This window comes from Protobothrops mucrosquamatus, unplaced genomic scaffold, assembly GCF_001527695.2.
Source record: "Protobothrops mucrosquamatus isolate PMUCROS unplaced genomic scaffold, P.Mucros_1.0 scaffold664, whole genome shotgun sequence".
NCBI classification, from domain to species: Eukaryota; Metazoa; Chordata; class Lepidosauria; order Squamata; family Viperidae; genus Protobothrops; species Protobothrops mucrosquamatus.
In genome coordinates this window covers 570,876-597,015 of record NW_015386952.1, presented here as the reverse complement: position 1 = coordinate 597,015, position 26,140 = coordinate 570,876, and the positions used below count along the sequence as shown (strand labels likewise).

Genomic DNA, 26,140 nt, shown 5'->3' with positions numbered 1-26,140 from the left:
CTTACCCTCCTTTGAAAAGAACCCACAATCATTTCTTTTGACTTCTCTTTCACTTAATTTTATGCACTTCATTCTGTATACCAAATTCCAATCTTTCCCCCATGGCACCTTCTGGAGATGTTGGGCTGCAATTCCAATCATGAGCCATCCTGGCTGGGGCAACTGTGACAGTGCTGGATCCTTTTCCTTTGAAAACAAATTCTGTAGCTGAATCCTGACTATGTTTTAGCCAGTTAATTCAGGATGCGAAGGAAAAGACCAGCACTGAAAAAAATCTTACATATCTAAAAAGTGGGAGGAAGAGCTTAGAGTGAAAACAAGAAGCATTTTCAAGTAAAAGGGAAATAAGAAATTCATTTTGCACATGGGAGAAAAGAAGCTATCCATTTTAAACCTGAATATCCTAAAAAACTATACTTGGCAGCCATCCATTCTAAGAATTCTCTGGAGGTGCAATATAAAAGAAGAAGATATACACTTATTTATACATGCATATTTGTAACATAGATGTTGGTGAGCTATTTTCAATAGTAGTCTAAGTACAAACTCAAATGGATCTCCTTTAAAAATAAAAGTGTAGAGTTTATATATAAGCTTTTACTCATTTTAGTTCCACAATAAATTTTGTGACAGATTTGGTTTATTTTTATTATAATTGTTAAATGTCTATAAATAAATTAAGTGGGCCTCTTCGTTTTTTTTATATTGCAGGGAAGAATTTGGCAATGCAAAGGAAATAGCCAAATCTTTTTCTGTAGTTTCAATATGTTACAGGTTAAAATGAGTTTTTTTGCTCTTAGAGGTGAAGCCTATAAAAGCTCTTCTTTATCTCCAGTTTATTCTATTTTTAAAAAAAATATTGACTCACAATTATTTCAGTAAGTTACAGTTATAAAACATATACATTCTCTTCTCCCATGTAAGTCTTTATATGAAAGATATAATAAGATAGCAAATAATAGAAAAAGAAATAAACATAGGCATACTATCCACTGAATGAATAATTTTTAATTGCAACATAGTTATTTTGCACAATGGCACCAGTATACATAATGAAAACATAAGGAAACATAGATAAAGGCCTAGCTTTACATTTTTCTTTCATCTGTAAGAGAAACTCCTTCAGGAAGCCAAAAAATTACATCTCTGACTGTTGAAAGTTACTCTTAGAAAGTCATCTGATTTGAGATTCACAAAAACATGTTGATGTTTATAATAAGAAACAATATCCAGATAACTTGAGATTTTTATCCCATCGCCCTTTTGTGCTAAATAATGAATTTATAGCTATATCCAGTTTTATCTTGGGATTCCAAGCGGTACATAGCTAAAGGCTTCAGCATGTATCCTACTTTACTGGAAGACCCTAGATTTAGAAGCACATTAACATTTACATCACTTGCCTACCTAGAAGCCTACTTCTGCATTTGGATTTTTTGTGATGGGATAAGAATAGGATATGCCTATTGCATAGCTAGGTAACCTTGATTAAGTCAACTGACAAAGTTATGTTATACTTTTTGGTACAGCTGAGAACCTATGACAGCAATTGTGTAAAAAAATCTAATGCATCAAGATATAAATCAATAACGTTTTGTGACAGCAGCAATAGCAAAAAGAAAAAGAAAGAAAAAGTCATGTTAAAAAAGGAGGTTACACAAACCTTATGGTTGGTTTAGAACATACTCCAAATACTAAGCAATGAATTCATTTGACTGAATTGTAATGAATTCATTAAACAGGATAATCACAATTGCAATGAATTTTCATACCACTTGCAACTTAGGGAATTCCACCACAAGGACTGGAAGTATCAGCTCATTGAGGAAAAAATACAGCTGAAATTTGCATGATTTACATTGTCTAAAACAGTGGTGGCGAACCTATGGCACGCGTGCCAGAGGTGGCACTCGGAGCCCTCTCTGTGGGAACGCGTGCCATGCCCCAGAGATGGCAACCGTCCTTCTTCAACCAGCTTCCCGCTAACTCGCCGAGGTCCCACATGGCCAGATGCATCCCAGCATGGCTGGTTTCCCTCCCCCCTGTCCCATCCCTCCTGGACTCACATGCTCTCCTTTTCCCGGGCACGACCCACTGCAGCGCCTCCTCAGCTGTTGGCCATCTGTCCAGCTTAGAGGCGGCTGGCTTCTCTGAACTTCTTGTGGCAGGCTGCGGAGCCCCAGAGTGCGCCGGTCGAGGGGCCGGCAGGCTATGGCTGCTGACAGACACTGTTGGTCCCCATGCGCTCGCTGACCTCTGTGTGCGGGGGTCGATGGTGTCAGGCAGCGGCTGCCCCAGCCCCTGCCTCGCCTTGCCCTGCGACAATGGCACCCCAGCCCTGCCTCACCTCACCCTGCAGGACGAGCCTCCTGCCCACTGCCCCACCTGCCAGAGACCCCTGTATCTCCCCCAACCCTGCCTGGTTTCCACAGGCATTCCTCCCCATGAGCAACATCGAGGTGACCACGCCCACCTTGGCCACACCCACCCAGTCTGCCATGACCACCACAGCCACGCCCACCCAGTGGGCCACACCCACCTGGCACCTGGTGATAAATAAATGGGTTTTGGGTTGCAGTTTGGGCACTCGGTCTCTAAAAGGTTCGCCATCACTGGTCTAAAATATCAACCTTTTACTGAAGCAAAATTTGGGGTATCTTGCAGATTTTCTTTATCTGAGGCACACAGACCTTTGATAAGGAAAAATAGTATTTATCCCTTTTAAATTATAACAAGGCTTATATAACGTTCATAGCAGTATCTAAAACGTTTCAAGGCTTATATTGATTCTAATGTCATCAGCTGTAATCAACTATGTAGCTGTATCTTTATAATTACAGATACTGCAAAATAGCACCTGAAGACATCTATTAAGGAGATCTTTCAGATTCTGGTGCAGTTCCAGCTCTGGCACAACATGAACACTCCACCTGCCAAATCAAATGACACGTATACAATCTATATTTGTACCACTGCCATTTTATCCTTAACAGGGAAATCCATTTCAGCTCAGCAAATGCCATCTCAAAAATTATATCATTACTTTATGATTCAAGAGATGGCCTCTGCTATTACTGGTGGGGCTTTTTGACTTGCCCCTACTCAAGGCTGCCATTGTAGTTACATGGTAGTATGATGAGGAAAAGAGGTTTGAACACAAAATTGCTAGTTTGTCAGCTTTTAAAATCATGAGAGTTTCTAAGAAAAGATGTCTGCTGCTATGCTGACTGTAAAAAAGTTTCAGTGCATGTTATTTGTTCCTTTTTTAAATAACTGACCTCATTGCATAGTTTCTTTTCAAGCTACTGTTTGTTTTTTTAATAGACATGGACATTTATTCACAAAAAGATGATTGGAACAGAGTAGACGGGAATATCACCAATTTCTTTTCAAGGTAGAAAAAACACAAAATAAAGTTTGCAGGATCCAATCAGGGTGGGTCATCAGGAGCAGAGGTTTTGTCTTCTGAGCTTTCAGATTCGTTCTGAAGCCCATCTTCAGGGAACTTCTCTCTAGCAGAGTGTGAGCTGTTCTGTGTGTAGTATTTATAGTGTTTGTTGTAAGTGGCTTTATAGATTGGGATGTGTCAATCGCTAGCTTTTAAGTCAGGGGTGTCAAACTGCCAGCCCACGGACCGGATGCATCATAGCCGGCCATGGCAAAAAAGTCGCAATACATTGCGACACGTCACGTGATGTTGAGTTTGATACCCCTGTTTTAAGTCATCAGCTGTTGTTTGCTTGAGCTGCCCAGCCCTCGCCTTCTAAGCACTTGATAGGCTGATGGTAAATGTTGATTGACGAGGGGCACATATACTCACATTCATTTGTAAAAGAAAGCTTGTTCAGGCACAGACTCAGCAGAACTTGAGACAGAGGAACAAGACACCCAATTTTGGGCCAGTCAAGAATTACAGCAGGAAAGCATGGACTTCCTGACAATTATGCTCAGCTATTGGTCACAAAGTAGCTAGAGCACAAATATTCAAGATCTGCAAATAGCTACAACAGCTCATGTTAAATTCGAGTTTTGGATTTGGGGAAAAAGAATTGGCAGATCAAAAGTCTTGGCCATTTGCAAGACCACAGTTGATGCACATATACCCATTCACACACATACAGGCTCCTTCATGTAAAAAAAAAAGGGGGGGAGTCTAAACAATGTAATGAAAGAAATGTCTTTTGAGAAAAAAAGTAAACATAATCAATAAGATATTCCTGAAGGCTAATTTTACAAACAATGAATATTAGGTGTAATAGATAGCTTCAGAAGAGCAACATAAGATGATTTGGAGAGTTCATTCAGAGCACAGCAAAGTTTACTTCAGTTAATGGCTCTAAAATCTGATTATAAAAGATATGCATGTCTTTTTGGGTTTCTGTTTAAAAAACAAGTAAAAAAACCTTACCTTGACTATGCCACGGATGTGCATTTTTGCTATCATCTCTGCCGTGTAGAGAAACATCAGCAATGTATCAAGAGCAAATGTCACATACTGAAGGGGAGGATAATGCTCAAAGGTCTTTGGGGTATTCATGCACACCGAAATGACACTGATGATGGCACAGATGCGCAGTAAAGAATGCACCCACTGAGGAATACAAAACAGGAACAAAGTTGTTATCAACTAGTACAACTACCCTTTTCAATGTTGTTTCATGTCTAACAGTTTAAAATAACATCTTGAATGAAAAAAAAATGTTTACTGTTTCCCCAAAAGTAAGACCTACCCCGAAAATAAGCCATAGCTTGATTTTTGGGGGTGGGGCTAATATAATACCCCCAAAATAAGCCCTAATTTGGGGGTGAGGCTCACACCTAAAAATCAAGCTAGGGTGGGGGTGGGGGTGTGGAGCTGCCCCATGCGCCCCGCACCCACTTACCTTGCAGCCAGGCCTCTCCTCGCCAGTCTACTTCTTCTGCGGCATCCACAGGCCTGCATTTCACAGTCAGAAGCCTTTCTGGAAGGCCACTGCAGCCGAGAAACGAGCTATGGATTCAAGCCATAGCTTGGTTCTCTGCCTCAGTGGCCTTCCGGAAAGGCCTCTGACTGTGAAATGCAGGCCAGAGCTCCATTCTCAGCTGCAGAAGAAGTGGGCCGGCTAGGTGGGGCTGTCAGTGCCAGAAATAAGTGGAGAAGACACCCCCCTCCCAAAAATAAGACCTGGTGCATCTTTTGGAGGCAAAAAAAAATAAAAATAAGACCAAGTCTTATTTTAGGGGGGAAACAATAGATATTGAAGGCTTCTACTGCTAAAAACCATTACTATTATAACATATGCTGTAAGGGGAATTAAAACAGTTACTCTTGTTCATCAACTTTTGTTTGATTCATGCACCTTGCTAAGTTCCTTTTTGACAAAGGGTATGGTGTAAATGAGTCAACTTCCTCATTCCCTCTGCAGAAAGTGCATTGCATTTTCACTACAAATTAATACAATAAGCATTTCACTCCATTTTTCATTTGTTTAAAGTCTTGAAATTGCTGCCTACTTGCCCAGCATTATGGTCCAGGCAGGAAATTTGGGGTCCTCCAATAAAAAAATCAAAAGTTTAATTTAAAAAAAAAAATCATTTACTGTATTTTTCCGTCTATAAAATGCCATTTTTTCCTGCAAACACCCTGTTCAAAAATCAGGTGTGTCTTATACAAGTGCAGTGTCTTATATAAGAAAAATTTATGGTAACCTCCGCAGCCCAGGGCATGCCTGTGTGGGTTCTTTACATGCCGCTGCCATGCCTCCATGGTGCAGGAGGATATTGCTGGGCCAAGATGCCGCCTGGATGGGGAGAAAGCCGGCCCAAGATGCCACCTGGTGCTGGAGGATCGCGCTGCCCCAAGGAGGCCGCCGGTCCCACTGAAGCTGCCTTCTATGACCCGTTTTTCACCGGCGCAGCTCGGGCTATAGCCGCAAGGGGGCGTCTTATACAAGGGTGCGTCTTATAGACGGAAAAATACAGTAATTGCATTTTTCCATTTTTGAACAGTTGTATTATTTGATTTTCTTTTTAAAACAACTCTTTTAAATATAGTGTCTGTAGCATGGGGCTAGAATATTTCCATGCTTCTTGTTGGCTTCCTTATTCTCACTAGTGAATTTGTATACTTGATTTTCCCTTTTGCTAACGGAATATGACACTTCTGTTTTAACAGAAAGCTTCAATACTCCTCAAAACTCAGACCCATTTTAATTTTTTTTCAGAATAATTTTTAAATTTAACAGAATACTTTTGTCCTGTTAGACTGGATTTATGCAAAATATATAAAAAGGAAAGTAACTGAAAAAATATATAATAAAATTGGATTGGGCATTGAAGGAATGTGGATAAGACAGTTTATTCATGCCAGAAATGAAGGGAAAGTTCAGAAAGCAATTCACGAAGGCCTTGTTTAGAACTGTGCAAAGACAAGGCTAAAGTGAGCTCTTTCAATTATTCTCCTTTTCCAATTCTTTATATTAATTTCCCTAGATATACAGCAGTTCTAAGAGAAGAGATTGATATCATTTATCACGTGTGTATGTGTGTGTATATTAATGCAACTGCATTATACATCTTTTTCTTCATTTAGTCATCATTTAGTACTGATTCATTTTGTCATATTATGGATTAGAAATTCTTATTTAGCTGATTCCATTAACAAAGTATCTTTTCAAAATCCACTAAATTCAAATAATAGAAATGTAAACACATACTTTTGTTTACCCATCAAGAGACATTTAAGCACATATTTTCCATTGATTGCATCAACATCAATGGAACTTAACAATGCTTAATTACATCTTAATCATATTCCAAAGGTAAGAAAGTTAAGGTAGTATATCATACTTACTGGTTTGTTAACCCACAGGATATCTGCGTTGTCTGATAAGGATTCATCAGGACCAAAATCTGTTACAGGCTGGGCTTCTACCCTAGAACTCTGTTTCCTTTTCAGCATACTGAAATTAGCTTTGATTATATAAAACTGTGAAATGGCCTAAAAAAAAGAAAGGGGGAAAATAAAGCTATAATCTGCTTGACAAGATTAAAGATTATGGACATTTGTCCAGATCCCTGACATATAAATTATGGAAATAAACACAGAAACAAGCCATTAGAGATTTGACTTTACTAGATTAGGCAAGTACATGGCAGCCAATTTACTTTACATTATCCCTGTCTTTTTCTTCATTTAGTCATCATTTAGTACTGATTCATTCTGTCATATTATGGATTAGAAACTCTTATTTAGCTGCTCACACTAACAACAACAAAAAATTAGGTAGGAATAATTTGCTACCAGACGTTTGCATGTCACACATTTTAAGAGATCTAAATTCTTAGTTTGTGAATCCTAGATTACTTGGGAAGAAAAAAAAAGTACCTTGAGCCTAAGGAAACAACATGCTAAGGAAATCTTTTATTGTTTTGCCGTAATGGTTTCACTGGGAGTTGGTGCACATCTTTAAAAAGCTGTATTTATATGCATGCATGTTTAAAATAGACACATATACATCGACACACATACAATCCAAATATTGCTGTGTTTTGCTATCCATTTGATTACCAAAAGTGGCCACTGAGCAGCTGTTTGGTACTACCTCCAAAATTAGGTGGCAGATATTTTAGAGAATGGTTACACGTGGCCCAAAGTCTATAAATTAAGTGTGAGCAGACAGCTTATTCATAATAAGCCAGAATTTCCATCCAACAGAGGTACGATAGAACAGAGGTCCCCAATCCTTTGGGCACCAGGGACCGGTTCCATGGAGAAAGGTTTTTTCATGGACCGGAGAGTGCATGGTTTTGTATACTGCCTGCATCCCACGGATGGGGCTTTGCTTATTTGTGCAGACTGGTTGCTGGCATGCCGCAGCAGAGTACTGGTCCATGGACCAGGGGTTGGGGACCCCTGTGATAGAAGATAGTTGATGTTTCAAGATACTTTCTTCACATCTCAGCCATGTCATTCATGTTGTTATTATTGCTTTAACATTCATTATTGTAGTTTATTTGAAAAGCTGAAGCAAAGTGGGATTATAGATTTGAATGATCTTTTGTTGGTTGTAAAATTGATTGTACAAAAATATTAAACCTTTGCCACATTTGGTTTATATTGAGCATATTTTACCTACTACACAAACTATGTTGTATATTATCACCTGCATGTGAAAACATTTATTGAATGAAAAGCATTTTACCCTTCAAGCAAAAGTAAATAGTGTGTTGAAAAATGCAAAACCATTTATCCATATGCTACAGCAGCTTTCAATAGAAAACACCGGGATGCAAGCTGAATTGAGTTGGCTGACAGGAAGTCTAACATTAATTCTGCTGACATGGTCAGGACAACAGAAACACCAAAAGGTTTGGATTAGCAGGAATAGGTAGATTTTTGAAAAAAGTTACCTGTGATAGGAATGAATGTGTGAAACTAGAAAAGATAATAAAAATACTTCCAAATAACCATGATGAATATAAGACTTCTTATAGGAGTACATAATGCTAATTAAGCTAAAAGTGAATCATACAAGTAAGAACTCTTTTTCTATAGATTTGACAATCTAAAAAGTGTAAACTGCTTTCTAAATTGCTTGTTCATATACCTTAATTTCTTTCATTTAAAACTGGCAAACTGTAGCATGATATTGGTTGACCGATACCAATTTTAAACCAACTTCTTTCCAACAGGTAGAATTATGGTTAGTAAATCCATATTAAACTGCAGCTCCTATTTGGACATAATCATATTAAATTAAGATGTACAATGAAAATGAGTAAGAAGAGCCAAGAAAAGACATGAGGTACTATTATTCATACTCCTCAAAGTTTATGTAACTAGAAACTGGGTGCAAAATCTAACATAGAAACTGGGTGCAAAATCTGACATATTATTTTACTTGAAACTTAAACTTATGAGTGCTTAAAATCTGAAATGATTTTTATAACTGTCTTAAATAAGCATAAGTGTTTTTATTTAAAAAATATTGATCTTACATAACATTTATGTGTATAAACAAATCGGCCCCTGTATTTTATATTTTCCTGCAAACTTCTCAATTTGACTATCTTCGGAAATAGTAGGTTTGGCACTCTTAGAATTATTACTCATAATAGCTGTGAACTCTGGAAATTATAAATTCAGCCTATTAAAGAAATACTAGCTGGAGAACAATGTTTCATTTAACTCATGCTAGAGAATTTTATTTTATTTTATTTGGTAAATTTATACAAGTTGTCCATCTCACATACACGACTCTGAGCAGCATACAATGTTAAAAATCACAAAAAATATAAAAAAGTAACCAAAGAGGTAGCAAAAAACCCTAAAAACTTTAAAAACAATAAAAATCATAAAAATTATTTAAAACCCACTAACTTATGGGGTAACACTTATTCCTAATTATACAGCCAGTTCGCAGACTCTGTGCCAATGTTACTGGATCCCAAGGCTGAAGGCAAAGCCATGTTTTCAGACCCTTCAGGAATGTTGGTGCCAATCTGATCTCAGCAGGAGAGATGTTGTAAAGGGTGGCAGTAAAGTCTCTCCTGGGTCTTGTCAAATTACATTCCTTTGTGTGGGGAACCCACAACATGCCCTTCCTGTGAGATCTGATAGATATGCTTGGCGAGAGGCAGTTCCCTCAAACAATCCATTTCCAAATAATACATACATGCATTCCACCATATAACTCTAGATTTTCTGATATTCCCAGTTTTATCTGGAATTCATACACTATATCATTCCTAACTCTAATTCAAATTTTCACTGTAATATATCATTGTCAACCAAGAATAAAAAGATACACTGAAGCTAATCTTTGTTGCTGGTACTACATGGGCACAACTGTGCAGTTTACTTTCCAGTAGTATAGAAAAGGCTTGCAGCTGATCCTTTCTGATTTCACAGTCTGGCCCATAACCCTGGTATTCCCTGGTGATTCCCGATTGAAATACAAACCATGCCTAACCTTGTTTAACTCCAAATCTAGGCACTTGCTGAAAGCTAAAAATTAAAAGGAGTATATGGGTGTGCATGCATATATATGTCTACATACAAACATATCAATAGAATAGGATATCAGAGTTGGAAGGCACCTTGGAAGTCTTCTAGTCCAACCCCCTACTAAAGCAGGAGACCTATACCATTTCAGACAGGTAGCTGTCCACAACTTCTAAAGGCAAGCCATTCCACTGGTTGATTGTTCTCACTGACAGGATTTTTTTCCTTAGTTGTAGGTTGAATCTCTCCTTGATTAGTTTCCATCAATTGTTTCTTGTCTTGCCTTCTGGTGCTTTGGGAAATAGGTTGACCCCCTCTTATCTGTGGCAGCCCTTTAAATATTGGAATACTGCTATCATGTCTCCCCTGGCCCTTTTTTTCACTAGACTAACCACATGAAATTCCTACAACCATTCATCATGTTTTAGTCTCCAGGCCCCTAATTATCTTTATTGCCCTTCTCTGCACTTTTTCAAAAGTCTCAACCTCTTTTTTATAATGTGATGACCAAAACTGTGATGCAGTATTCCAGGTGTGGTCTTACTAAGGCTTTGTAAAGTGGTACTAGTACCTCATGTGATCTTGGCTCTATCTCTCTGTTAATGCATCCTAGGATTGCACTGGATTTTTTGGCTGCTGTCACACACTGCTGGCTCATATTTAAATGATTGTCCACTAGGACTCCAAGACCCCTCTCGCAGTTACTGCTATTGAGCCAGGTTTCACCTAATCTGTATTTGTGCAGTTGCTTTTTTCTTGCTTTTCTCTTCATTGAATTTCATTTTGTTAGATAGGGCCCATTGTTCAAGTCTGTCGAGATCTATAAGGATCTTCTGCAGTACTATTTCTGCTAGCTTAGTGTCATCTGCAAATTTGATGAGTTCCCCCTTCTATTCCCTACTATTTCCTCATCTAAATTGTATTTAAAAATATTGAAGAGTATTGGGCCTAAAATAAGACCTTGGGATACCCCAATGCTTACTTCCCTCCATGAAGATGTAGTACCATTAAGGACTACTTGTTGAGTTCAGTTTATTAGCCAGTTACAAATATATCTGGTGATGATGTTGTCTAATCCACATTTTTCTAGCTTACCAAGAAGTAGCTTGTGGTTTACTTTGTCAAATGCCTTACTGAAATCCAAGTATACTATGTCCACAGCATTTCACTGGTCTACTAATTTAGTCACTTTATCAAAGAATGAAATAAGATTGGTTTGGCATGCTCTGCTTTTGACAAATCCACACTGGCTTCTTGTTATAACTTTATTTGCTTCTAGGTGTTTTTTCATTATCTTTTCCAGGATCTTCCCAAGTACTGATGTCAGGCTGATTCGTCTGTAGAAACCTGTGTCTGTCCCCCCCCCCCTTTTTGAAGATGGGAACCACATCAGCTCTTTTCCAGTCCTCAGAAAGTTCTCTGGTGCTCCAGAATCTTTGAAAGATATTGTACAATGGTTCTGAGATAACATCTGCCAGCTCCTTCAGAACTCTGGGATGTAATTTGTCAGGTCCTGGTGATTTGAAAAGATCAGACGTGTTTTCTTACCATTTTCTTGCTTAGTTTAATTTTTATTTCTAGTCTGTCTTTTACAGTTATGCTTTTGATGGATTATGTTTTCTAGTAGATTATATCCCTGTTTAAAACAAGAAAATTTCCAGTTCTAAACTTGCATTTGCAAAAAAAACCTCACTAAACCTTAAAGAAATCAGGAAGAAGTTTCTTCTTGGAAACCATATTCAGATTGCTTCTGGATTTTGTGAAAATATGTGGAGCTCCCAGATTTCATGAGAACAAGCTTGACACTCAATTTCCAATGTTTAGTTTCCATGGAAGCAACAGAATAATTTGGAATGCAGAGGGGAGAGAAAAAAGAAACAGCAGAAATGATACATATCTTGATATAGTTTTGATAAAGAAATTTCTGAATAACATTGTTTGGTGATTGAAGAATTCAGAACTTGGCAATTAGGATAATAAATGAATCAAAGATAATTATACTGAAAGGGCATGTTCTGCTTTTGGTCTTTGTGATCTTAAATCTCATTTTAATCTAGTGAGAGTACAAGGAAGAACCATACAGCAGCCTAATTCAATTCCCTTTCCAGCATACTTGAAATATTAACATGATGAAATGAATATCTGAACTATGCAATGTCAATACAGTATATAACAGAACTAGAATTTTGAAAACTGATATTATGTTTAAATATGTTGACTCTTTTCTAAAAACATGGGATATAATGTGTACAATACACTATTATGTCTCATTAATTTCAACATGTGTTGATATACTTCACTTAAGAATGCCTGCAATCTAACTCGGCTTTACTTTTATTTTTAATGAACCTTTTCAACAACTCGCTGAAAATCTCTGAACTTTTTTTCTACTTCAGTTTTGTCCCCCCCCCCCCCAAATGGTTCAATGACACAGCTCATAGACTGGGATAGGCAACCTTGGCTCTTTTATGACTCGTGGACTTCAACTCCCAGAATTCCTGAGCCAGCTATAGACTCAGTTTCGGTGACTTTGGGCTAGTCATTGTCTCTTAGCCCTACCCACCTCACAGAGTTGTTGTTGTGGGGAAAACAGGAGGGAAAAGGAGTCTTAAATATGCTCAATGTATTTTTAAAAAGTAAAGGTGGAATATAAATAAACAATTGAATAAAAACAAATAAGCAGTGTGCCAATGGATGAATATTCCATTTGAATTAATGGTAGATGAGAAAAAATGTTTTATCTGTGACATGGTCACTTAAAAATTTCTTATCAACTGATCATTTCAGAAAATAGTATTCAAACAACCAATTCATATATTTGGTGTGCTTTATTTCTAAATAAATAAAACAGAACACTATATAACAGGGGTCCCTAACCTGTTGGTCACCGCGCCCTAGGAATAGCTGGCGAGCCCTGCCCCACTCATGGTAGCATTGCTGCACAGGTGCCAGCGGCCCTTTTGCACATGCGTGCGGGTGCCAGCGCGTGGGCCGTGGGCGTGTGCAGCCTGTTTGCGCCAGCGTGTGGGTGCCAGAGTGCAGGTTGTTTGCACATGTACCCGGGTGCCAGTGCGCACGCTATGGGTATGTATGGCCCACTTAAGCATGCGCGTGCACGCTAGTACTGCCATTGTGCACGCACCTGTTTGCACATGCGCATGCAGTTACGCATGCACACATTGCCCTGCTGCGCCCTTTCCTTCCGGGCCACCAAGTCGGAAAAGTTGGGGAACTCTGCTATATAATACGTAAATAAAAAGATAAAATATTTAAAAGTATTCATCATTGACATATCTTGCCCATCTTCTTGGAATTCAAGATGGCTTTTGTGTGGATCGCTCATCATTTTATCTCCACAGCGATTCTATTGGATAACTAGCTAAAAGAGAGATACCTGAAGCAGAGAAACCAACAAATCCCATATAAAACATTTTACACAAACTTAAATGAAGACCGTGGAACCATGTGATAGGACCATGGTGGCGAACCTATGGCACGCGTGCCACAGGTGGCACGCAGAGCCCTCTCTGTGGACATTCACGCTGTCACCCCAGTCCTAGGCCGTCACCTGGGTTTTATAAAACCTTTTCGCTTTAGGCCACTGCCATGTGCAAAAAAAAAAAAAGGTTCAATCAACCAATCAATTTCAACTTCTCACGGGGAAAAAAAAAGATCTCGCAAAGTTGGAATTGATTGATTGAACTTTTTAGTCCCACCCAGTCTGCCATTATCACCGCAGCCACGCCCATCCAATGGGCCATGCCCACCTAATTGGCCATACCCACCCAATGGGCCACACCCACCCAATGGGCCATGCCCACCCGGCACCTGACGATACATAAGTGGGTTTTGGGTTGCAGTTTGGGCACTCGGTCTCTAAAAGGTTTGCCATCATTGTGATAGGACATATAGGTGGAAAACTAGCAGATGGTATCCACAAAGACCACTTACAACCAAAGAACACAACATGACATTACTAAGCTCCCTCCAATCAACACACAAGGTCATAATTTTAACTGAGAAGCAGTATGGGCAGTCCATGACTTATGACCATAATGGAGCCTGCCCATTACAGTTGCAAGTTGTGATAGTTGTAAAGTGGGTCATTATGTTACTGACCTGATTTTATCTTTTTTTGCAGTCGTTAAGCCAATCACCGTGGTCATTAAGTGAATCCATCATCATTAAGCGAATACCACAGTTATTAAGCGAAGCCATTGTTTGCTCTGGGGTGTTCTGCAAAAAAAATGGAAGTAAATGCTGGTTTTTGGCAAAAATGTGGTAAATCGCAGCCATGTAAACCGCAGATATTGCAAACAGCTATAAGTATGGGCTGCCAGCTGAGTGCCTGAAATGTGGCCACGGGGAGATGGCTGCCGGAACTTCAAACATTCACTAAGCAGCTGGTCGTAAGTCAAGGACTATCTATAAGCATTATAAATCAACCAGATCAAAAATGCAAAAAAATAAAAATAAAAAATACTGCACCCAGAAGCAGTAAGTAGAATTACTCTAACTAAAACTTTAGGAAAGTTTGTTGAGAGGGTGGTTGACACTCAGCTGCAGAAAGTCTTGATGAAGATTATCTTCTAGACCAGGGGTGTCAAACTGCCGGCCCACGAGCCGGATACATCATAGCAAAACCACGCCCACCCCCTTGCCAGCAATGGCAAAAAAAATCGCGATACGTCACGACACATCACGTGACATTGCAAGTTTGACACCCCTGATCTAGACCCTTTTCTGTTAGAATTGAGACTGGGTTTTGTATTGAGACAGCATTGACTATGCTTGTGGATGATCTCTGGAGGGCTCTGAATAGGGGTGGTTTGTGATACCATCAACCATAGTATCTTTCTCAACCAGCTCCGGGGATTGGAAGCCGCACCCACCTCATACCCGGCTATGAGGGTCTGAATAGGGAGGATCTAGATCCAATTCAACCTTAGCAAGATGAAGTGGTTTGGGGGTTTTGGCTCCCCAGGCTTCAATGATATGTGATCCGACTCTTGAATGAGTTGCGCTTTCCTGAAGAGGGCTAGAATGTAATTTGGGAGTTGTCCTACATTTCTTGGTTGAGGAGCAGATGGCCAATGTGTCTAAAGAGGCCTTTGCACAGTTTTATCTTGTGTATCAAATGGACTGCTATTGAAAACCATTTAGAAGTTACAGCTGGTCCAGAATGAGGGATACATACAGGACTTTGGTTTGCCTGTATTATGCCGCTCTCGTGTGAACTGCGCTGGCTCTTAATTTTTTCTTTCTGGGTGCAATTCAAAGTGCTAGTTGTCACCTTCTATCAACACTAGCTACAATTATAAAATATTGCTTATTGGCTCCTGATTCCCTGAGCCAATACAGAAGGTATTGAAGCAGCCTAGAGATCTAGGAGAAGAATGGATGCGAGGATCTCCAACCTAATCCTACCACCATTCTTCTATACACGCAGCCAAGGCTGTCTTCAGTCCCCACTTTAAAACTGTCTGAAACAGGTCTAGATAATTTCTTCCTTCAGGGTCTTCTGCAGCTGCGATTTGACTAATTTTTCAACAGCTGAATATACCACCTTCTCCTTCAAAGAGACTGCTAACACATGTGCCCAGCTGCAAATCACCTCCTAGGGAGAGGAGTGAACTTGATGCAACAAACAGGTGGCCAAAATAATAATGCAGAGAACCATTTTGTCAAACGTCTCCTCAAATTCAATCAGAAGACTAGCCCCCAAGCACATCCGGCAGACCTGCCCAGTCAGAGCCCAACATAGCATAGATATGAGTGACTTCATCCACTAGATAGCAAAAATATTCCTCACAGCAGCTCTGGAGATGATCCAGTGGTCTGTCCCTGACATTCTGACTTATATCCTATGTGGGGCCTAATAATCAAAGACTTAATTTTAAAGCATATTAACTGCTACCTATAGAACTCTCCAACCCAGCCATGCACATAGCTGACATAATAGAACAGGCATGTCAAACTGCCGGCCCGTGGGCCGAAACAACGCCCACCCGATTGCTAGCAATGGGAAAAAAGTCGCGATATGTCACGCAATGTCACGTGACATCACAAGTTTGACATGCCTGTAATAGAAGGATATATACAACTTTGTCAACCAACAAACCTCCCTGTCCTATACTTCTTGCCTCAATGATGTTATCTAATATGATAATTAAATAGTTGCTAGCAAAATAGAGCCCAGTGAAGTCTAACATTCAAGTTACCAAGTGAGCATCCATGGCTAAGAATGGACTTGAGTCTAGGACTCACGAATGAAGGCAAATATACACTTCGCGGGATAATGTTGCATTAACCAATCTGGGTCAGTTACTAGAACCAGAGGTTTAGTCTTCTGAGCTTCTTCAGGGAACCTCTCTTTCACCAAAACATGTCATTAAGTTTAGGACTCCCAGGTCCTAGTCCAGTATCTCTATCCATACTGTCTCATCCGTAATTCATCATCAAATATGTAATAGCTGTGCATTTCTTAACGATCATTTGTGCTGAAACAGGCCGGTTGTGGCTACTGGGTACTTGAGCCCACTTCAGAAATTCACAGAATATGATTCAATTTAATCATTATAAGCTTTTATCTAGAGTTTTTATTCCATACTAACCATTTCCCAAGTGTGTTTGGTCAAGACTGGGCCATTTTTTTTTTTAGCTAAGTAACTGCACTTTTAAAAATGCATTATTTTGCTGTTAGAGAACCAAAGGATTGTGTCCAGATGTGGTGACGTCAACATGGGGCAGGTTTAAAATTATATTGGGTTGGGGATTTGGATTATTTTTTTAAGTAATTGTGTGAAAACATTCAGAGGTCTGATGCACCTATCTTGAAGAAAATTACAGAGCGAGTTTACTGCTGAATTTTAGTGGCATAAGCAAGGGTTCTGAGAGAGTTATAGAATCACATGAAGTTATAGATTGTCCACTCCTAGTATAAGTGCTTCACATACTCTGGTTCATGCACTTGGGCCTCTTTCTCAACATAGATCACAGCATCTATAAATGTTCTCGTGAACTGCCTGTGACTCAAGCACATGAAGAAGCCTATGCCTCAAACATGTTTTAAGTGGCACATAGGGTATAGATCCATTTATTTGAAATTGGTATTTATATCATTCCTCCATAAGTAAGAAGCATTAATGATACAGTATGGAAAATGATATGATTTGTTTTGAGCATAACATTTTACAAAGCTTTCTATTTCAAGTACTATACAAAAATTGCTCCCAGACCATGAGATGTACTGTTTTGAGCATTTTAGAAGTATTTCAAGCTCAAAACAGCACTATTTCATGCTCTGGGTACTCAAAAACAGCTCACAAAGCAGCCTATTTTCAAACCTAAACTGTAAGCTTTGAGCTATTTCATGCTTGAAACATTTTGCATACCCATACAACAAACAAATGTTTCATGCTTGAAACATTTCGCATTTTGAAACATTTTGCATACCCCAAGAGACACAAGAGGAAAGATATGAAGGAATAGCAGTCTGATAACGAATAAGCAATAGCATTTTGGCTAAACTTACATATCAAAATAATAATAATAGGTGTTTTTTTTTTTACTACAGGACATTACAACCTAGGATAACTATAAAAGCTGGAAAAGGCACAATTTATCAAGGTAGAATACCCTGAGATAGTAAATATTTATAGAAAGGGCATTGGAAAGTTAAAGGTCAGAATCAATTAAAGTCGGTGAGAGGTTAAAAAAACAGCAAATAGAGCTTCTTTAGGTATGTTCAAAATAAAAGGAAAAGAAAATATCTCTTCATCAGCTGTTCAATCAAGATGGCTAGCAAAAAAAAGGGGGGGTAATGGATAGCAAAGAAAAGGTAGAACTCTTCAAAACTATTCTGGTCCAGTGTTCTCCAACAAGAGGGAATGTGTTCTACTGGGTAATTGTGAAAAGTAGGACAGAGGAACAAACTGAAAAGTTACCAAGAAAAATGAAACGGCTATTTACGTCCAACGATTTTAAATTTTAAGATGAACTTCATCCTTGTGTACTGAATGGCCTCCTTGATGTACTGGCCAAACCTTTTATGATCTTTGAATAATCTGCAGAAATAGGAGGAGGAGGAGGAGGAGGAGGAGGAGGAGGAGGAGGAGGAATTGTAGGAGAGCAAATATCCCTATCTTCAAAAAAGGGGAAGAAGAGGATTCAGCAATCCACTTCAATATCAACACATGGGAAGATTCTAAAGGTCATAAGTTCATGGATCCATGAGCACTTTGAAAATAATGTAGCCAAAAGCCACACTGACAGATTTTTGCCATAACTTTTTGATTGAATAGCTTCCTTAGTATAATGGAAGAATGCTGCGGACACATCTTGATTTCATTTAATACAATGACATGGGATAGCACTATAACTAAGGAGGAGCAAAGCAGAATTAGTACTGAAAGAATAAATTTTGTTTTTAACTTTGATGTACATCACCCAGTGTCACCTGACTGTTAGATGGGTGGGGTATGTAAATATGATGAATAAATAAATAAAATCAAACTGGATGGTGATATTAAATGGAGAGACATGAGGTTTACTCTAGAGTCTTGGACTGAACATTTTTATTTTTGATTTGAATGAAGAAATATTTGTTAAACCTGTAGATAACACAATACTGGGTGATTTGTTACAGTACGATCCTTACAAACAGAAATAAAATTCGAAACAATTTTGAACAGTTAGACAAATGGGCTGAAATAACAGTATGCAATACAACAGTGAAATGCATAGTTGTGCTCTTAGGAAACAACCATCTAATGTGAAACACAGAATATGGGATATTTGGGTTGGCAAAAATACTTGTGAAAATGATCTTGGAATAGTAATTGATTTCACACTGAATATGTACCAGCAGTGATGTGGCTGCAAAATAAGCAAAAACTATTTTAGACACCATTGACTGCAGTTTCTAAAACATGGGGCAATAATTACTCCATTTTATTCTACATTGTTCATATCTTATCTCGAACAATAGGTTCTGTTCTGGGCATTACAATTTAAGAATTCAGAAAAGTGGTAATAGGACTAAAAGAGAAAGACAGCAAGGATGAGCAAGGGATTAGAAACAAGTTTTATGAAGAGAGATGAAAGGATCTGAAAACTGTTTAGTCTTGAGAAGACTGAAGCAGCATATGACAGCATTCTTCAAAAATGTCACCTTGAAAAACTTAAAAAAAATTATCTTCTCAGAAGGCAGGAATCAAAATACAGGTAGTCCTTGACTTACAACCATTTGATCATCAATCCAGGGCCTCCTTCACTACCAGAGGCATCACATGCTCCAAATAACAACTGCAATGGGGAGAGCAGAGATTGGTGAGCACCTCACTTAAATGACTACCATGTCATATCATCCTGGTTCTGGGCTCCACTTTGGTCGTAAGTCAAGGACTACTTGTAATAAAGAATACTACAAAAAAGATAGATTCCACTTATCTTAGCAAAAGCTCCCAGACACAGAGAACATTTTAACAATCGAACTAATTACTCAGAAAGATGCTAATTACCAGGAGAATGAGTGGCAATGATGTCCATGAATCCAGAGTGGGAGTAAAAAAAGTAAACATGACGATCGCAGGAGTGCAGCTGAAACCCTAGTTTTTTGTATGCATGTACAAAAAAGATGGGACCATGTTGCCATTATAACCACCATCTTGACTTTCTTTACTGCATGTCACGGACACCATTGGGTACGGTGCTCCCTTTGCTGGCTGTACTGTATTCCGCTTGACAGTAAACAATTATCTGTTGGGGATACTTCAGTTAGCATGCTTGTATAGGACAAGAGGTGATGCTTAATGGCTCTTTCCATCTCTATAGTTCTGTGAAGCACATGTATCGTACCACCAATATAGGATGCCGTGGAAGGTAAGAGCTGGTATCTGGAGTCCATTAGGAATGAATAACAAGAAATAACCTCAGATTAAACTGTACCAAGATGAAGTTGCTGGTGATCATAAGCTTCTAGGCAACTCATGACCAACAGATCTACTGACTGCTTTAAATGAAGCTATAGTCTTCTTGAAGAAATTAGTCCATGATCAAGTAGTCCTTCTGGACTTGCAACAACTACTGGAGCAGCACAAGGAAGCTATACCCAGAGAGACCATTGCCCAGCTTCAGGTTAGTTACAACCTATAATTGGAAAGGAAGATCTTGAGATATTTGTTAAATTTATTTGCCACCCATCTTGCCATGGGGCTACTCTGGGCAGCTTACAACAATAAAACAAAAAACAAAATGATAAAAAATGTAACAATAATAGAAAGGAATGAAACAATAAAAATAAACAGTGCAAGTACAGTAATATGAAATTAAAAAGATGAGTGGAGGGGGAACAGGAAGCACAGAGGGGAAGATGGGACCAGCAAATTAGTCTAGCAATCCCGCCTCCAGTGATATACTCCCCTATTGGGTCCCAGGCCAACTGTCAGAGCCAAGTCTTCAGGCCCTTGCAGAGTGTTAGGAGGTGGGGGCAAAACTTACTCCAGGGGCAGGATGCTCCAGAGAGCTGGAGCTACAGCAGAGAAGGCTCTTCTCCTGGATCCCTCCAGTCAGAGATCCTCAAGAGGCCTCCTCTGTCAGCATGAGTAGGGCAGGCTTGTCTTAGCAGGACGAGTGGGTTCATCAGGTAGTCAGGACCTATGCCATGGAGGGCTGTAAAGGTCATAACCAACACCTTGAACTGCACCCAGAAGCAAACTGGCAGCCAGTGCTGCTTGCAAAGCAGTGGTGTAACATGGATCATTCTATGCCCCCCCCCAAAACACTGTTTGTGCTGACGCACTTTGTACCAGCTGAAACTTCCAAATGCATTTCAAGGGTAGCCCCATGTAAAGCGCACTGCGGTAATCCAGACAAGACTAGGGCTTGAATGACCAAGTGCAGGGAGTCCTGATCAAGGAAAGGCCACAGTTGGTGCATAAACCAAAGCTGTGCAAAGGCTCTCCTATAGTCATGCCTGCCATCTGATTTTCGAGCAGGAGTTGTGAGTCCAGAGAGCTCCTAAGTTGTGAACTGGGTCTGAACATGGTAGTGCAACCCCATCCAGAACTAAACATGTCAGACCAGATCTTGAAATTCCATGCACCCAAAGCTACTTGGTTTTGCCAGAGTTCAGTTATAGCCCACAGGCTCCCATCCAGGCCCCTACAGCCACCACCCACCATGAGAGGGTAGAGACAGCATCACTCGGTCACCAGATGTGGAGATGTAAAGTTGAGTATCATCAGCATATTGATAATATTTCAACCCATGATGATGAATGATCTCACCCAGCGGCTTCATGTAGATATTAAACAGTGGAGAGAATACCAAGCCCTGCAGTATGCTCTTAGAGAGCACCACTCTCTATCAACATCGATTGGGAACGGCCTTCACATTTAATTTCCATTAAATACCACTTTATAATATCTCAGTAAGATCATGCTTGGAATACTGCATCCAGTTTTGTATGTTTGGATGTTAGATGTTGGGACTCTAGAAAGAGTGCAGAGAAGAGCAACAAAGATGATTAGGGGACTGGAGGCTAAAACATATAAGGAACGGAATGCTGGAATTGGGTATGTCTAGTCTAACGAAGAGAAGGACATGACAGCAGTGTTTCAATATCTCAGGGGTTGCCACAAAGATGAGGGAGTCAAGCTATTCTCCAAAGCACCTGAAGGCAGGACAAGAAGCAATGAAACTAATCAAGGAGAGAAGCAATTTGGAACTAAGAAGAAATTTCCTGACAGTTAGAACAATTAATCAGTGGAACAACCTGCTTCCAAAAGTTGTGAGTGCTCCAACACTGGAATTTTTTAAGAAGAGATTGACAACCATTTGTCTGAAATGGTGTAGAGCTCCCTGCCTGAGCAGGGGATTGAACTGGAAGACCTCCAAGGTCCCTTCCAACTCCATCATTCTGTTATTTTGTTATTCTGTTAATGACTGTTTGAAGTTACAATGGCACTGAAAAAAGTGCGTTATGACCATTTTTCACACTGATTTATATTTGGATGCTTGACAACTGGTTCATATTTATGATTGTTACAGTGTCCCGGGGTCATGTGCCCATCTTCTGCAACCTTCTGACAAGTAAAGTCAACTGGGAACCAGATTCACTTAACCACCATATTACTAATTTAACAACTGCAATAATACATTTAACAAATGTGGCAAGAAAAATCATAAAATGGGACAAAACTCACTTAGCAAATTTCTCACTTAGCAATACAAATTCTGGGGTCAATTATGGTCGTAAGTCGAGGACTACCTATATCTCTGTTCTCAACATCACACCAAACTACAGTTGCTGATGTACTCTAAAGAAAATCTTGCTAGTTAACTGGTATGAAACTAGCATAGTTTGAAGCATACTTAACCATCAAAGTTTTTAACCAAAAGCTTCACTCTATAATACAATTATAACCTATCCCCTGGCTAAATTACATCTTTGTTTTTTAAAAATGTGTTCCTTGTCTTAATGCTTTTATAGTTATATTATGCAGAAATGCTCTGATATTTTGCAGCACAACCTATATCATTCAAAAGCTAATCTTGAGTTTATTTACAAATTGTTGTACCTAAGATTTCAACATACTGGTGAGTAATTAACACAAATATTTACCTTACACTGAATGTATTTTTAAACCACTGGGCTATATAAACTGGCATGGGGGAGATTGATTGGTTTCATGCACTGCTTAACTGTGATTTACTGAATAAGTAATAATTGATTGAATTTGTTCAGCACACTGCCCCACAGACAATGGTTAAATGTAAACCTCTAAGCTTTGAGTTTGCACATCACAATTAATTAAAACTAAGCAGATTTCATATGATTTAATGTGATTAAAGTATTGATATTGAAAATTAATATTCAGAAGTGTTAGGCCTTCTAAAATTGTAGTTTGAAGGAATCAATGGAGAGAGGCACAAATAAGATTTCAGTCAGTAATAGGAGTAAGAGCTGAGTTGCTGACTGAGTATCATCTGCTACCACCACAATTAATGGTGGTCACCCCAGGTGACACCTCATCTAAGAATCTCATGGCAGCCCATCAAACCTAACAAAGTCCTTGCAGGATTCTTAAATGTTAAGGAGATTCTGTTCAACACAAACTAGTCCACCACAAGAGTTGTGGTGGCCCAGAGGTTAGAACACAGTACAGGAAGTCCTCAGCTTACAACAGTTCATTTAGTGACTGCTCAAAGTTACAATGGCACTGAAAAAAGTGACTTATAACTGTTTTTCAGTTATGACCTTTCCAGCATCCCCACAATCATGTGATCAAAATATGACCGTTGCTGTCTCCCAAGATCATCTGATCACCTTTTGTGACCTTCTGATAAGCAACGTCAATGGGGAAACCAGATTCACTTAAGAACCGGGTTACTAACTTATCAACTGCAGCGATTCACTTAACAACTATGCAAGAAAGGTCGTAACACGGGGCAAAACTATTTAACAAATGTCTCACTTAACAACAGAAATTGTGGTCGTAGGTCAAGGACTACCTGTACTGCAGGCTAATTTTGCCAACTGCCAGCAGTTCAATCCTGACTGGCTCAAGGTTGACTCAGCTTTCCATCCTTCTGAGGTCAGTAAAATGAGGACCCAGATTGTTGGGGTCCATATGCTGACCCTGTAAAAACCGCTTGGAGAGGGCCGTAAAGCACTGTGAAGCGGTATATAAGTCTAAGTGCTATTGCTATCTGTATGTCTCAAACTGACCAGTGAACTGATCCCAATAAAACGCTAACTATGCTAACTATGACCTGCAAACTCAAACCTTCGAGGTTTACATTTCTTAATCGTGGTTTGTGGAGTAGTGTGCTGAACAAATCTAATCAAATTCCTTTCCCCCCCCCCCCACCACATAACACCATCCTTTTAGAGCTCTGAATCTGAGGCTTCGGGAAGACCCAGCTTTATTTTGTCCCTGAACAGGAATATCTTTGCTGGGGGAGCTCTCAGCTTCCTCACTTTCTCCTTGGAAAGGTGCAGAGCAGCTGCATTATTCTAGTCCCAGGTAAGGTGCCCACCCGGATGTCCCCGGACCAAGCCGAAGGACCGAGGCCTCTTTTGCGGGTGGCCGCCACTGCGCCAGCATTTCTCCACCCCTACAAGCTTCCTCCTTCCCCCCCCCTTTCCCACCCAAAAAAGCACCTCTTCGCCTTTCTCCAGATACCGCACAGCGCCCCACCATCAAGGAAGCAGCCCCCACCCCCCGTCGCATCCCTATAGCTTTGCGGGAGGGGAGGGGGGAACGGGACGAAGCCGCAGGGGAAGCGGACCCCCCAACCCAAGCCCGCAAGCCCGCAGACAGCAACCTACCCGCCTGCCTTTCCCTTCATGGCGTTAAGGGACCAGGATGCTTATTTGGTGATGTCTTCTCCGGGGAGAGCATTTGGCTTTTTTTTAATAGATATATATAGATATATATATTTAAAAGCCGGTCTCCCGAGGCGTCGGCAGCCAGAGAGGGCGTGACCCGCGGGGCGGGGGAGGAAGACGCCGCACCCGGCAGGCGGGCGGGCGGGCAGGCGTGGAGGGGGGCGACGAGGGCGAGCTCGGTAGCAGGTTTCTCCCGGCTGTCTGGCCGGCCGCAGCCTTGCGGTCGCCCAGCAACCGCGCTTCCCTGCGAGCATCTCCCGGCGGCAGGCGGGAGCGCGAGAGAGGACGCGCGCAGACGGCGCCTCCTGCCCGGAGCAGGCACGCGGCGGCCTCGTTGACGTCCTCTCACCGTGGATCGGCCTCCCCCTGGTTCTCGTGCCCGGGCTTCCCAAAAGGAGCGAATGGCGGAGCCAGCTGGGATGGTGGTGGTGGAGGACGGGGGTGGGGGGGGGGAGCTTGCCGCCTGGGAATAGAACTTCGGCGTCCCGTCTTTGGATGCCGCAGCCCGAGGAACTGCGCAGTTCGGGAAGTTGAGAGGGAGAGTGGATGGGGGGGCTTCGGTTAGGATGGGGGGGGGGGTTTCTGGTGGCCTACTTGCAGAGCTGGGAGTGGCGGACCGATTTGCAAAATCGTCGCCCACCGATGTCACCCCTCCTCCTACCCCGGAAAGGATTGCCTGATCTGCAAAATGCGACACCCGTCCTAGGGGAGGGTGTGCGAAGTGTCACGGTGCAGGTGAAAAAATGGGCAGGGGTTTAACTCAGGTTGGGACCCACCCCTCTCCCCCTGGACACCCCACTGTATTAGGATCCCTACTGTTGCTGGGCATCTGATCCAAAGACCCTATGGGCCACATTTCCCGGAGAGGGAGAGGGGAAAGGGGGAGAGAGAAGGGAAAGAGGGAGAGAGAGAGACTGCAAAAGGGAGGAGCAATTGCCTTCCTTTGGTAATGGGTTAAGGAAAATGAGCATTTCAGGATTTAGCTAGGAAGGCCTCTTGTTTGCTCTTGTCCCAGCATGATTATTACTTTCAGAAGTATGATATCATAAGATTCAGTTCTGTAGGCCCAGGCCCATGCTGAATTCTGTATAGAAGGAGAGAGAAAATAAGAGATAATGGTAAAACATTTATTCTCAACTATATACACCACGATGGAAACTGGTAGATGGGGAAATGCTTCTATCTCTTGCTCAAGAGGAGAGCTTTACTCAGTCACCTGGCAACTTATTTGCAGACCCGTGCCTCGCTCCACCTAGCCCAGTGGTTCTCAACCTGTGGGTCGGGACCCCATTTGGGGTCGATTGACCATTTCATGGGGGTCGCCAAGCAAGGCTGTCCGCCATTTTTTTTTGTCCGCCATTTTCCCCCCTTTTCCAGCGGGTGCCTTACCTCCCTTGGGCTGAGCCAGCTGGTGGTCGGCCTCCTCCGTCTCTGCCGCTTGCCAGCTACGCCTCGGCCGGCGCAGGGGGTGGAACCACGCATGTGCGGCGCTCCCGGGCAGGGAAAGTCCTCAACTTACAACCTGTTGGGTAGTCCTCGACTTATGACTGGTTTAGTCCTCGACTTACGACCAGTTGGGGTCACGGCATTAAAAAGGTTGAGAACCACTGACCTAGCCAAACCCATCTGTCTATTAGGAAACGTTCTCTCCAGGGAGATGACTGAGGTTAAAAATGGTTGTTGATGATGGTTGTTGATGCTTTTCCACCTTTACCTGTAGAATAGTTGTTTGATCTCTGGAAATTGCTGAGATATTTTAC

At 40.9% G+C, this 26,140-nt stretch overlaps 1 protein-coding gene across 1 annotated transcript in view; it reads right to left on the bottom strand.

Moving 5' to 3' along the window:
- The window catches only part of NALCN (sodium leak channel, non-selective), a 222,705-nt gene extending 198,365 nt beyond the window's left edge, over positions 1-24,340 (bottom strand). The window contains 3 exon segments of the mRNA XM_015818011.1: positions 4,409-4,591; positions 6,833-6,979; positions 24,321-24,340. Of these exon segments, the coding sequence (XP_015673497.1) occupies positions 4,409-4,591; positions 6,833-6,940 (291 nt within the window). The 5' untranslated portion in view covers positions 6,941-6,979; positions 24,321-24,340.
- Positions 24,341-26,140: the final 1,800 nt, after the last annotated feature.